Raw genomic sequence first — 12,315 nt, 5'->3', positions numbered from 1 at the left:
AGCGCTTCAGCCTATCAAGATCACTTTGAATTTTGTTTCTGTCTTCCATGGTATTAGCTAGCCCGCTCAATTTTGTGTCATCTGCAAATTTGATCAGCATTCCCTGCACCTCCTCCTCCAAGTCATTAAGAAAAATGTTGAAGAGCACTGGGCCCAGGACTGAGCCCTGCTGTTACCCGCTCATTACCTCTCCCCAGTTTGAGAAGATCCCATTGAGAAGCCCTCTTTGAGTCCGATTCTGTAGCCAAGTGTGGATCCACCTGATAGTTGTTTCATCCAGCCCACTTTGAGCTAGTTTGCTCATCAGGATATCATGGGGCACTTTGTGGATAGTTTTGCTGAAGTCAAGATATATTATGTCCACAGCATTCCCACAGTCCACAAGGGAGGTTACCTGATCCAAAAATGAGATCAGATTTTTCTGGCAGGATTTGTTCTTGACAAATCCATGTTGGCTGCAAGTAATCACTGCTTTGTTCTCAAGGATCTTACAAACTGATTGCTTTATAATCCGCTCCAGAATTTTCCCAGGGATTGATGTCACACTAACTGGTCTGTAGTTCCCAGGTTCCTCCTTTCTGCCCTTTTTGAAGATAGAGGCAACATTAGCCCTCGTCCAGTCCTCTGGCATGTCACCTATCCTCCATGATTTCTCAAAGATAATAGAAGGTGGTTCTGAGAGTTGTTCTGCCAGTTCCTTTATTACTCTAGGATGCAGTTCATCTGCATCCTGGAGATGTGAACTCAGTCAGAGTAATTAGGTGTTCTCCAGCCATGTGCCTATTCATTTCAAGCTGCAGTCCTGCCCCTTCAGCCTGTACTTTGCCTTTGCCAGCGGGGTCATAGACCCTCTTTTGGGAGAAGACTGAGCCAAAGTAGGAATTGAGCACCTCTGCCTTTTCTTTGTCATCTGTTATCATTTTGCCATCCTTATTTAATAGCTCAACCACCATTTCTTACCTCTGTCTTTTACTATGCAAGTATCTGAAGAAAGCCTTTTTGTTGCTTTTAGCATCCCTCGCTAACCTCAGCTCGTTCTCAGCTTTAGCCTTCCTGACTCCATCCCTGAAATTCTGTGCTAGCTGCCTGTACTCTTCCTTTGTAGCTTGGCCTTCCTTCCACTTCCTATATGTGTCCTTTTTTGTTTTCCAGTTATCTCTAAGCTTTTCATGAAGCCACATTGGTGTCTTCTTTTGTCTTCCACCCTTTTTTCTCGTTGGAATTGTTTGTAATTGTGCCTTTAGAACTTCCTTTTTTAAAAAACTCCCACCCATCTTGGACTCCTTTTCTTGTTAGAGTTGCTCACCATGGGACCTTACTTATCATTGTTCTGAGTTTAATAAAATCAGCTTTCCTAAAATCCAGTGTACGCATTTGGCTACACTCAGCTTTTGCTTCTTTTAGTATGAAGAAGCTTGAGTATGACATGGTCACTTTCCCCAAGAGTTCCCGTAACTGCTGCTTTTTCCACGGAGTCATCTCTGTTGGTTAGGATCAAGTCAAGGATAACCGATCCTCTAGTTCCTTCCTCCACTTTCTAGTTCAGCCTCCACTGATAGGAGGAAGCTATCAGCAACAAAGATCAGGAATTTCTTGGAGGGGCCATGTTTTACAGAATTTGTCTCCCAACAGATATTGGGGAAATTGAAGTCCCGCATAGTAGACTCCGACCACCATGTTCCTTTTATTCTTTGCTCCATTTATTTTACCCCAGATGCTCTCGACGGGGCTACCAAGCTCATCCTCCTGTATTTCTGTGCAGAGATATGTATTTTTAACATAGTGCGCCTCCACCTCCCTTTCTGTTCCTTCTGTTCTTTTTGAACAGGTTATATCCTTCAATTGCTATATTCCAGCTATGAGAGTAATCCCATCAAGTTTCATTTACATCTATCAAGTCATAATTTCCCTCCCGTATTAGGAGTTCAAGTTTGTTCTGTTTGTTTCACATACTCTGGGCATTAGCATATAGACATCGAAGACCATGTGCTTCATAGTCTGGCTTTCTTCCTACATGTTTTTGAAGACTATTATTGGGTGCTATTAGAGCTGTTTGTTCCCCAGCAACTGGTGTACATTGGCACACTGCCCCTGATACTGCAAGTAGCATATAGCCATCAAGACTAGTAGCCCATTGATAGCTTTATCATCCAGAAATGTGTCTAACCTCCTTTGAAAGTCATCCAAATTGGTGGCCATCACTACATCCTGTGGTAGCAAATTCCATAGCTTGACTATGCGCTGTTTGGACTCCTTCCTTTGATCTGTCTCGAAGCTCCCACCCATCCGCTTCATGGGATGACCATCGGGTTCTAGTATTATAGAAAATACTAGAAGAAATATCTCCCTATCCACATTCTCAACACCATACATTATTCTGTACACCTCTATCCTGTCTCCCCTTACCCTCCTTGTTTCCAAGCCAAACGATCACAGCTGTAGTAACCTTCCCTCGTAGGGGAGATGCTCCAGCCCCTTGATCGTGATCATTTTAGTTGCCCTTTTCTGCATGTTTTCTAGCTCTACCATATCTTTTTTTAAGGTGCTATGACCACAACTGTATAAGGTATTATATAATTATTATATAAGTGTGGTCGTGTCATAGATTTGCCTAAAGGTGGTATGATATTGGCAGTTTTATTCTCAGTTCCCATCCTGATTATGCCTAACATGGAGTTTGCCTTTTTTATGGCAGCCACACGCCGGGACAACATTTTCAGGGAGCGCTTCACCACAACCCCCAGATCTCTTTCTTGGTCGGTCAGCACTAGCTCAGATCCCATTAGGTTTTACTTGAAGTTGGGATTTTTTGCCCCAGTGTGCATCATCTTACACTCCGTGTGCAGAATTCACCAAATGAGACTTAGACTGTGTTTACGTGTGTCTGTGTGTGTTGGTCATTCGGCCTCCCATTAAACCCCCATCGTCTAACCTGGAAAAAAATTAAGGGCGAAGGAAAATATCAAGAAACCACCCTGCACAACTTGTGACCCACCAAGCTGGACGCAGTCCATGAGCACAGATGATTCGCCGCCACCACCCTGCCCTCACCACCCGCTCAGATACATGCACACGTTTTCTTTTCTTTCCTTTCGTTTTTCATGAAATTTTATTTCTTTCCGAAATAAATTTAACAAAATAATGGCAACAAAATGAAAAAGCACACACATAATACTGAATCAAGATCATTCAAGAAACAGAGGAATTCACTTATTATAATTCTCACTCTATAACCATTATGCTTATGGAACACCTACAGCAAAATGGCCTAAGTAGGCGCTCCACAGCTAATGAAAGAGCAAAAATTTGCACAACATACAAAAGGAGCGGGTGCAGGTGAGTGTTACTTTGTGTCCATCAGAAAGAAAATACAGGCCACTGTGCTTGGTTGGCATCTGATACGCGGTTGTCTTGCTTACCCAGCCAGGCAGCAGCAGCTGCACGGGGCTTACTGAGCTCCCGGCGCCCCACCTGGCCTGGGCGGCGTGCTGCGTTCAGCTAGGCGGGTCGAGAGCGGCCTTGCCGAGCAAGAAAAACACCTGTCTGCTCAGGACTGGGAGGAATTCACCGGCGATGCGACTCCCAGACAGAAGCCTGGCTTTTTGCTGGCCTGCTGTACTGGCTGCTGGAGTGGGTCTAAGAACTGCCGTTTCCAGGGGGGGCCCTAGACTAGCTGCCAGCAACTGGCGCCCTCGGCGACCCATGCGATCGGCGCCCCCAAGGGCAGATCGAGGCTGAGGATGCTGGTAAGCTGCGAAACATTCTGCCTTGCTTTTCCATTTAATGAAGAGGCAACCTCCCCCCTCCTCCACTGCCTCAGTCATATTGCCTCTGTACGTGCACGGGAACTGCATAATGACATCATCATTTTATCTGTGATTTTTTAAATGGATTTTCCCCTCAAAGTTGGCGCCCCACTTAACTTGGTGCCCTAGACCAGAGGTCCCCAACTGTTTTTGCACCAGGGACCGGTCTCGTGGAAGACAATTTTTCCACGGACCGGGGGCGGGGGGGAGGTTTCACGGGCGGACTTCCGGCTGCTGTGATGCAAATGCGTCCCTGTTCTTTGCAGTAATAGGCTACATAAAGATTTACGTAAAGATGCTCTAGATGACCAATTTATTCATCTATATGGACGGGCCACCCCTGGCCATTTTAATGGGTATTATGGGCCTGGACTGAATGTTCGAAGAAGGTGGGGCATAGCAGGGCCTCCCAATGACTGGGAGGGGCCCATAGCCAGGGCCGGTGCAAGGCCTCCCGCTGCCTGAGGTGGGAGGAAGGACCATCCTCATCTTCCTCCCCCCCCCCACAGCTGCTTCCTCCTCATGGCTTTGCTCTGGGGGGTTCTTCCTCAGGGCAAGGCATTGGCAAGGAGACTGCCTGTGCCATGGCAGCACCAGTGAGCTCCATGGCCACCACATGGAGAAGGCCTCGCTCTGCAGATGGACCCCTCAGAGCTACATTTCAGGGCTCTATGGCAGCTAGGAAGCCCTGAAAAGGTCAAATTCACCTTGCAAACAAGGCAAACACGGGCTTTTGGGTGCTCTGTAGTATTCCCAGTGCCATTTTCTCAGGGGCTGGGGTGGTGGGGATGCAGTTCTATGTAGATGTCAAATAGCATGGGGGACCCCAAATATCCCCCAAGCACCACCTTCTGGAGCTGACCATCCAAGTAGGAGCTGAACCACTGCAGTGCCACGCTCCCCACACCCAACTTATTTGCCCCAAAAGGATACCATGGTCCACGGTATCAAAAGCTGCCGCACAATCAAGGAGAACCAACCGGGTCACATCCCCGTTTCTCTCCCTACATGGGTCATTCTACAGAGCAACCAAGGCTGCTTCCATGCTAAAACCAGGGGTGACCCCCAACTGAAATGGATCTAGATAATCAGTCTCACCCAAGAATGTCTGGAGCTGATTGGCCACCATCTGCTCAAGGACCTTGCCCAGGAAAGGTCCTTTAGGCTACAAGCTCTACTGGGGGGAGGGTGCTGAGGAGCAATTGTGCCAACTGCCCTGGTCATTTCTGCATTCCACAGATCAACCGGGATTTCAACAGGAGCCCCAACCATATCAGCCAGCTTTCCCCGGCCCCCATGGCCATCTGAATCCATTAGCTTCCAGGGACAGACCCTCTCAGTAGGTCCTCCACTCTTGCAGAGATGAAAAGCCGCCAGGAGTCTAAACCTCGGCAGGAGGTGATCTGACCATGATGAAGGACTAGTTCAAAGTTCCCCACCTTCAGATCCCCATTCTTATGACTGGCTGAAAAAGCCAAGCCTAGTGTGTGCCCTGCTGCATGAGCTGCGCCGAGGACACATTGGGACAGTCCCACGGTTGTCAATCCTGAGCCACCCTCGGCATGAATGTTGACGTCCCCCAAAACCAGCAGCCTGGGGAACCTCAGCACCACATCTGAGACCACCTCTGCCAGCTCAGGCAGGGAGACTGCTGGGTAGCGGGTGGACGGTACCCCACCAGAACCAGAACCCCTCCCAATTCACCCTCCCAGGTCTTGTTATACATGCCAGATTGGCTGCCTCATTCACAGTGAGATTATGGGCCATGAGGGAGATCTTATTATGCACCGATCTGGTGTTTAAAAGCAGCATGCGGAGACCCCAGGACAGGCAGACAGGGCAGCCACCAAACCTGTGGGTGTGAGGAGGATCAGAACACGGCACTGTCTGGGCCACGGTCCCCTTACCTGCCTAGCCCACCTCCCAACACCAGATCTCTCCCCATTGGTCACTTCACCGATTCCTCTCCACACACCCCCCACTCCACTTGACTCCATATCCTTTATGTCAGGTACATAATCATGACCTAAGGGGCAACTAATCCCCCTCCAAAGATGCTAAACAGCAAAACTGGTGAAGGGCCTTGTAACCCCCCAAAGAGGCTCCCCCAACATGATCCAGAACCATGTTCAGAAACCGAAGGTCAGACGTAGAGCGAGCACAGGTTGAGGGGTCTAGACTGGCTTTTTTTCCAGGTTGGACCCAACCACCACCTCTTTAGGGGCTGTCAGCTCTATTCCCTCCCTCAAAGAAAGATGGATTTCTTCTGAGATCCAGACACCCAGCCCTGTCCTAGCAGACTCTAAAAGCCATGACGGGCAAGGATTGTCCAGATCCTCAGGTTGCAGAAGCCGAACAATATCCAAATGGTGTCCTAGCTGCATCTGTTTCCATCTCTGTTTACCTGAAACCATCACCTGTTGTTAATGTGAATACTGATTCGAGTCTTCCCATGTTCATCCATATATAACCAAATCTCCATCACCAACAGCAAGGAGAAGACCTGGAGGAACCCAAAGATAGGCACAAGTGCAATAAAATCTCCAGGAAAAAGAAAACTCTTAGGTGGTAAAAGAACCCTTAAACAGCCCCATAGTAATGACAGGGACTGTTGAGTGAGTCAGCGGGAAAAAAATCTGAAATGAGAAGCTATTTTTAAAAATCCCCATGGCTGGATGCAAGAGCCACCCACAAAAAGAAATGGAGAAATCCAAGATTTTAATGTAGCAGAGATTGGACAACTGTATGTCCAGACCTCCCCTAACCCCCAAAGAAAAAACTTGATAGAAAACAGCACAGAGAAAGATTCCTCCTCTTTCTAAATCAGTTCTTACTCAAAATGAAGCACTTTTAAACCAACTCTGCTAAAACAAATTCCAAAGCAAAAGCAGGTCTTTTTCTATATTATGGGATGGAAGGGGCTGTAGCTGGGAGGGCGTGGCTTATGGCAGCCCGGGAGCATAATGTAAACTGAATACTGCAGGTCAAACAAGGAGCTGTTTAGGGAAGCTAAGAAATGCAAAATAAATGAATAAATGAACTGTCTTATATCTGCGAAGGTTCCCATTCTTCTTGAACTTCTTTCCACTTATGGTTTCTTGTTTGGGTGAATTCTTTGATATCCAGTAAAGGAGTTGACCAAATGGAGACTCCTTACAAATTCCAAATGTTCAAATTATTCCCCCTCTTCTTTGATTTGGACTAAGGCTGTATCTCCTACTGTAACTCTTTCCACACCCAAGCTTTCAAATTCTTTCTCCTCTGCATGCATTATTTGATGGCACTGGAAGTCTCTCTTTAAACTGAAACCCTTTCCACATTCTAAGCACGTAAATCGTTTCTCTCCTGTGTGCGTTTTTTTGTGTGATGTCAGGTTTGAGCTCTGAGTGAATTTTTTCCCACACTCCAAGCACTGAAATGGCTTTTCCCCTGTGTGGGTTCTTTGATGATACAAGAGGCTTCTTTTTTCACTGAACCGCTTTCCACACTCCAAGCACTGAAAGGGTTTCACCCCTGTGTGAGTTCTTTGATGACGACTGAGGTGTATCTTCCGAGTGAACCTTTTTCCACACTCCAAGCACTGAAATGGCTTCTCTCCTGTATGAGTTCTTCGGTGTAATGTAAGGCTTGAGTTACTCCTGAAGCTCTTTCCACACTGTAAACATGAAAATGGTTTCTCCCCTGTGTGAATTCTTTGATGGCACACGAGGGTAGAGTTTTTACTGTAGCTATTTCCACACTCCAAGCATTGAAAAGGCTTCTCCCCTGTGTGAATTCTTTGATGACGAATGAGGTGCGTCTTCTGAGTGAAGCTCCTTCCGCACTCTAAGCATGAAAATGGTTTCTCCCCTGTGTGAGTTATTTGATGACGAGTGAGGTCGATCTTCCGAGTGAAGCTTTTTCCACACTGAAAGCACTGAAATGGCTTCTTCCCTGTGTGAGTTACTTGATGACAAGTGAGGCGTGTCTTCTGAGTGAAGCTCTTTCCACACTCTAAGCATGGGAAAGGTTTCTCCCCCGTGTGAATTCTTTGATGTTCCATAAAGTGTGAGCTCTGCCTAAAAGATTTCCCACACTCAGAGCACTGAAATGTTTTCTCCCCTTTGTGAGTTCTTTGGTGCAATATAAGGCGTGAGTTCCACCTGAAGGTCTTTCCACCCTCCAAGCACAGAGATGGTTGACATCTGGCTCCTTCCAGCAGCACCTTGCATGGTTTTCCTTCATTCTCACTCTCCTGCTCATCACATTCTGGAAGGATGAGGGACAATTGGTAGCAGCAGAAGTGAAACACAGAACCTGAAATCAAAGAACTAGCAGTTAACTGTCCTGTAGCAGCAGCTATTCCATTAGGGACATTTCTAAATGAGGCTGTTATTGTGCACTGCTGATTGCTCAGTCACAGTAGTTTGCAGGGCCTTTACATGGCGTCATCATCCTCAACGGCCTGTTCCTTTCTTTGCAACCATTATCACTTTTTTCCCCTCTAATGAGGAAAATCTGGTATTTTTTCTGATTCCTGCCATAGAAGCCATGTGTAAATGTGCAATTCTGCTGCACCACAGCGCCATCTAGTGGTTGTATAATGAAACATATAGAAAGGCAGAGAAGAAACATCCTGGAAAAAAGCACGTGTAAAGAAGCCAACTTTAGTCCTGAAGCAGGAGCCCAGGATAAAGACGCAGGATAAAAGCCTCATGTAGAAATGTCCGGGGTCATAGCAGAGGGAGAGATGGGACTGCACAGTTTGTTCTTAATTGTATGCAAATCACCTGGGAGCCTTTTTGACTCAAGAGCAGGGCAAAATTTTATAAATAATAAATGAAATGAAATAAAAATACATAACAGCAGTTGTGAGTGACTGAACGGAAACAAAAGGTATTAAACGAATTATACTGGGTGGCAGTAATTGAGAATCAGTATTGTGCAGAGTGCTGGACTGAGTCCATACAGACTGAGGCCCAGCTGCCACCTATGTAGTTTTTCAGGGAGCCTTTGACCAGTCAGTGCCTGGGTCCACACAACCTGCTAACCCACACTGAGTGGTTGGGTGTGGGCTGATGGTCAACTGTGGGTTTGTTGAACCATGGGTTCAACAAACAACCCACAGTTCAACAGCAATTATGACTGTGGGTTAGCGTGTCATATGAATATCCCCAATATCTCTAAGCCAAGGCTATCTTCTAGGGCTGAGATTATTTGTTAAAACTATACACAGCTTTTCCATGTAAAATGCTCAAGGCAGCTTCTTGTTACATCTAATTGGAATATCCCCATCCACGCCACTATGGACTTCTTGGAAGTGGGACTGGACACAATTCTGCTTGCATTTACTCAGAACGTCCCAATAAATTAAATGGGGCTGGTTCCCAACTCGCAATCCAAAATCATTATCCACATTCAGTGGTCCAGTATGAGTTGAATGTATGTTGTTATTGAACCATGGGTTGTTGTTGAACCGTGGGCTATTGTGTTGTCTGGGTTCTCTTCATGGGATGTTTGTGATTAACAAACCTTGTTTTGCTAATGCAACTGGGTTCAGACAAGTCGATAGCCCACGTTTCAACAACAACCCATGGTTCAATGACAACACACGCTCTGAACCTTACTGAGTATGGCTTCTCGTGCTGTCTGAACCCAGCCACTGGGTCTGTGAATACCAGCCACTTGGAAGCAACAACTGAATGGGGCTGATGGAAGCACACCTCGTTCCTGGGCTCCTTGGAAGCGTTTCCAGCCACTGACATCCAGGCCTGACATCACCTACTGTGGCTTTGACAAAGGTCCACCAAACAAGGGTGGCTTCAGCAGAGACCTCAGAAGAGACCCCAGAAACCACCTGAGCAGGAAGAGGACACTGGCTACTAAAATGGAGCAAGAGTGCAGAAAGAGGCTGCAGTTATTCTTTATCCCTTTTAACTTGATTGTATCAACCCAGAGAATGGGGGAGCCTTACCCAAAGAGGCCGTGATCCCCAAATTCTCCTCCATGATTTCCCTGTGCAGGGCTCTTTGGTCCTGATCCAGCAGGGCCCACTCCTCCTCGGTGAAATGGACAACCACCTCCTCGAAGCTCACCTGGAGGAAGAAACGTCATCTGTGAGCACAAGCAGGAACAAAAATTATCCTGCCAGGGCTAAACCTTCACGTGTGCCATTCGCAGCCTCCTTTGTGGGCAACTTTGATGGGAGAGGAAAAGGGACAGATCCTTTCGGGCCAGGAGATGTGCAAGAAAAAGAGGCACTCAGGCTGCCCTCTCCCCTGTGAACGTTCCCCTTACCTGATCCAGTCGCACAGAAGCTGTTTCCGGCCCAACACAACGAAGAGATGAGCTACTGTATTTTGCCTCCATCCTCAATCCATCTTCTGCGAAGGACACAAGAGAGAAAGGGAGGACTGAATTACTGTCAACTTCATGTAGCCACAATTGCACCATCTCCAATGATGGAGATGCAACAACAATTGCAACAGGGAGGGTCAACCGAAATATCTCAAAGCAGCTTCTGAGGAACTGCGGTGTTCCGTGGGCAGATTCCTGACTAACTCTTGGAGGGAGGGGGGATAAGAAAACTGGGGTGTGGGGAATGGGACACCAAATGGAAACACTCCACACTGCACTGTTTTGTTGCACCGGTCTACTTCTTTGTTATTCAGATACCCCACATTTAACCCAACTTGGATCCCATGGTGAAAAATGCCCCCCAAATCCTCACCCAGCGAGGTGGCACTTCCGTTGCCCCCCAGCATGGTCAGCGGCTCCTGGCTGGTGTCTGCTGCAGCCGTATCTGTCTCAGGGAAGTCCGTGGCCTCTTCTGCAAGGGAATCCTGAGCCAGAGAGAACAGAGAGGTTTGGAAAGAGAGGGAGGGAGGGAGAGGGAGGGATCAGAAAAGGAACATGCAGCACAAGTCTTTGGTCAGAGGAGGACCACCCTGGGTGATTTCCAGAAAGTGTCAGCAAGCGATGGGGGCTCTTATGGCATCCTTGCCACGTTTCCCAGCACTTTGAACCTTCCAGGATGAAACGGTCTCACCTGCTGTACTGCCTGCTTCTTGTCCTGCGCCCGACTTAGGAGGAACCCTTCTGCCAGGGCCACCGCCTGGGAACTGGTCTCCGCCCCACATTCCCTGACCCAGCTCTCCATTTCGGGGGGTAGGACAGCTAGGAATTTCTCCAGGATCACCAGGTCCAGGATCTGAGCCTTGGTGTGTCGCTCCGGCCTCAGCCACTGACGGCAGAGACGGTGGAGTCGGCTGCAAACCTCTCGGGGCCCCTCGGCCTCCCGGTAGTGGAACTGCCTGAAGCGCTGGCGCTGCACGTCTGAGCTGAGGGTGTCTTCCCCCAGCATGCTCTGGACGGCACCTTCCCAGAAGTCTGCACTGCTCTCAGCCTTGATGACATCAGAGCCTTTTCCTGCTCCTGGGCCAGCTGAGTCCTGCATCTCTGATCTGGGCTCTGGGACAAGCAACAGTTCCTGTCTTCTGACCCTTCCGCCAAGTTCTAGGGCTGCCTGAATCAGCTGTGCTGCCGGCTCCTGCAACGCAACATGTTCTGTGAGTAAACAATTATATGCTTGAAGCAGGAAGGAAGATATTTTACAACGGAAAAGCAGACAAGTTTCTGATCAAGACCAGGTCGTCTCCCAATAGGAAAGGCAGGTGATTGCCAAGACTCCAGTGGAAACTACAGACTGGGGCGAGATAGAAGACAGGTTCCTTCACCCGAAACTCACAGTCCAAAGCCTTCATCTGGTGAGAACAGCAGTGCAAGCACAGCGTCCCTGCCCACCAGTCTCAATCCATCCCCAGACAGCATCTTCTGTTGAGGGAGATGCTGTCAGGACCCTCCAGTTTATCCCAGAGCAGGGCAGACGCTCCATCAAGGGGCTGTCTGCAATGCGGGGGCAGGAGGGGGAGTGTTCTCAGCCCCCAGCCTCACATCCGCATCTTCCTGGCTGAGCCAAGGGCTTTTAAATATATATATACATATAAAAATGTGTGTCTGTTGGTTTTTCAAATTTAACAATACAGTAAATGATTTAACCATGGGAGGGATGAATAAGAACTTCCCTACATCTTTATCTTGATCCTCGCTGCATGCAGTTGTGTCGCTTGCCTGATCCCTGATCTTCATCAGGTATACTCTGTTACCCCAGGAAGTCTTTCCATGTCCCCGTGGAGGTGGATCTAGGGCCGAGGGCCGAGGGCGCGGAGGCCTCTCCCTCCGTCTCGGGGCCTCTCCCCGCTTCGCCTTCCTTCCCCCACAGCACCCCCCACACACCGCCAGCCCCCTTCCTGCAGCCCGCCATGAAGACGTCAGCCAGCTCGAACCCGGCTGCAGCCCGTGCAAAGGGGAGGGATCTTGCATGAATCCCCAGGGAGATGCTGCGGGGACCCTCCGTTCACCGCAGGGAGGAAAGGCCCTCCGGAGCGGGTCGGCTGCGCGGCCGGGCCCCTCGGGGGGAGACGGGGCGGGCTTTGCGTCGTCCCCCGCAGCCCGGTCGGCAGCTGCCTGG

General features: G+C 48.6%; 1 protein-coding gene across 1 annotated transcript in view; it reads right to left on the bottom strand.

Moving 5' to 3' along the window:
• LOC146356102 (uncharacterized) overlaps positions 1-11,837 on the bottom strand; it is a 32,172-nt gene extending 20,335 nt beyond the window's left edge. Inside the window, exons 1-5 of the mRNA XM_084831204.1 lie at positions 10,834-11,837; positions 10,516-10,627; positions 10,083-10,168; positions 9,760-9,880; positions 7,110-8,102 (exon numbers count right to left, since the gene is read on the bottom strand). Coding sequence (XP_084687330.1) covers positions 7,110-8,102; positions 9,760-9,880; positions 10,083-10,168; positions 10,516-10,627; positions 10,834-11,241 — 1,720 coding nt within the window. The 5' untranslated portion in view covers positions 11,242-11,837. The remainder of the gene's footprint in view (positions 1-7,109; positions 8,103-9,759; positions 9,881-10,082; positions 10,169-10,515; positions 10,628-10,833) is intronic.
• Positions 11,838-12,315: the final 478 nt, after the last annotated feature.

The sequence above is a fragment of the Heloderma suspectum genome, chromosome 2 (assembly GCF_057233095.1).
Source record: "Heloderma suspectum isolate Gila_16-S chromosome 2, 16-S_ref, whole genome shotgun sequence".
NCBI classification, from domain to species: domain Eukaryota; kingdom Metazoa; phylum Chordata; class Lepidosauria; order Squamata; family Helodermatidae; genus Heloderma; species Heloderma suspectum.
The sequence above is the reverse complement of the archived record's forward strand: the minus strand, read 5'-3'. Positions and strand labels throughout refer to the sequence as shown.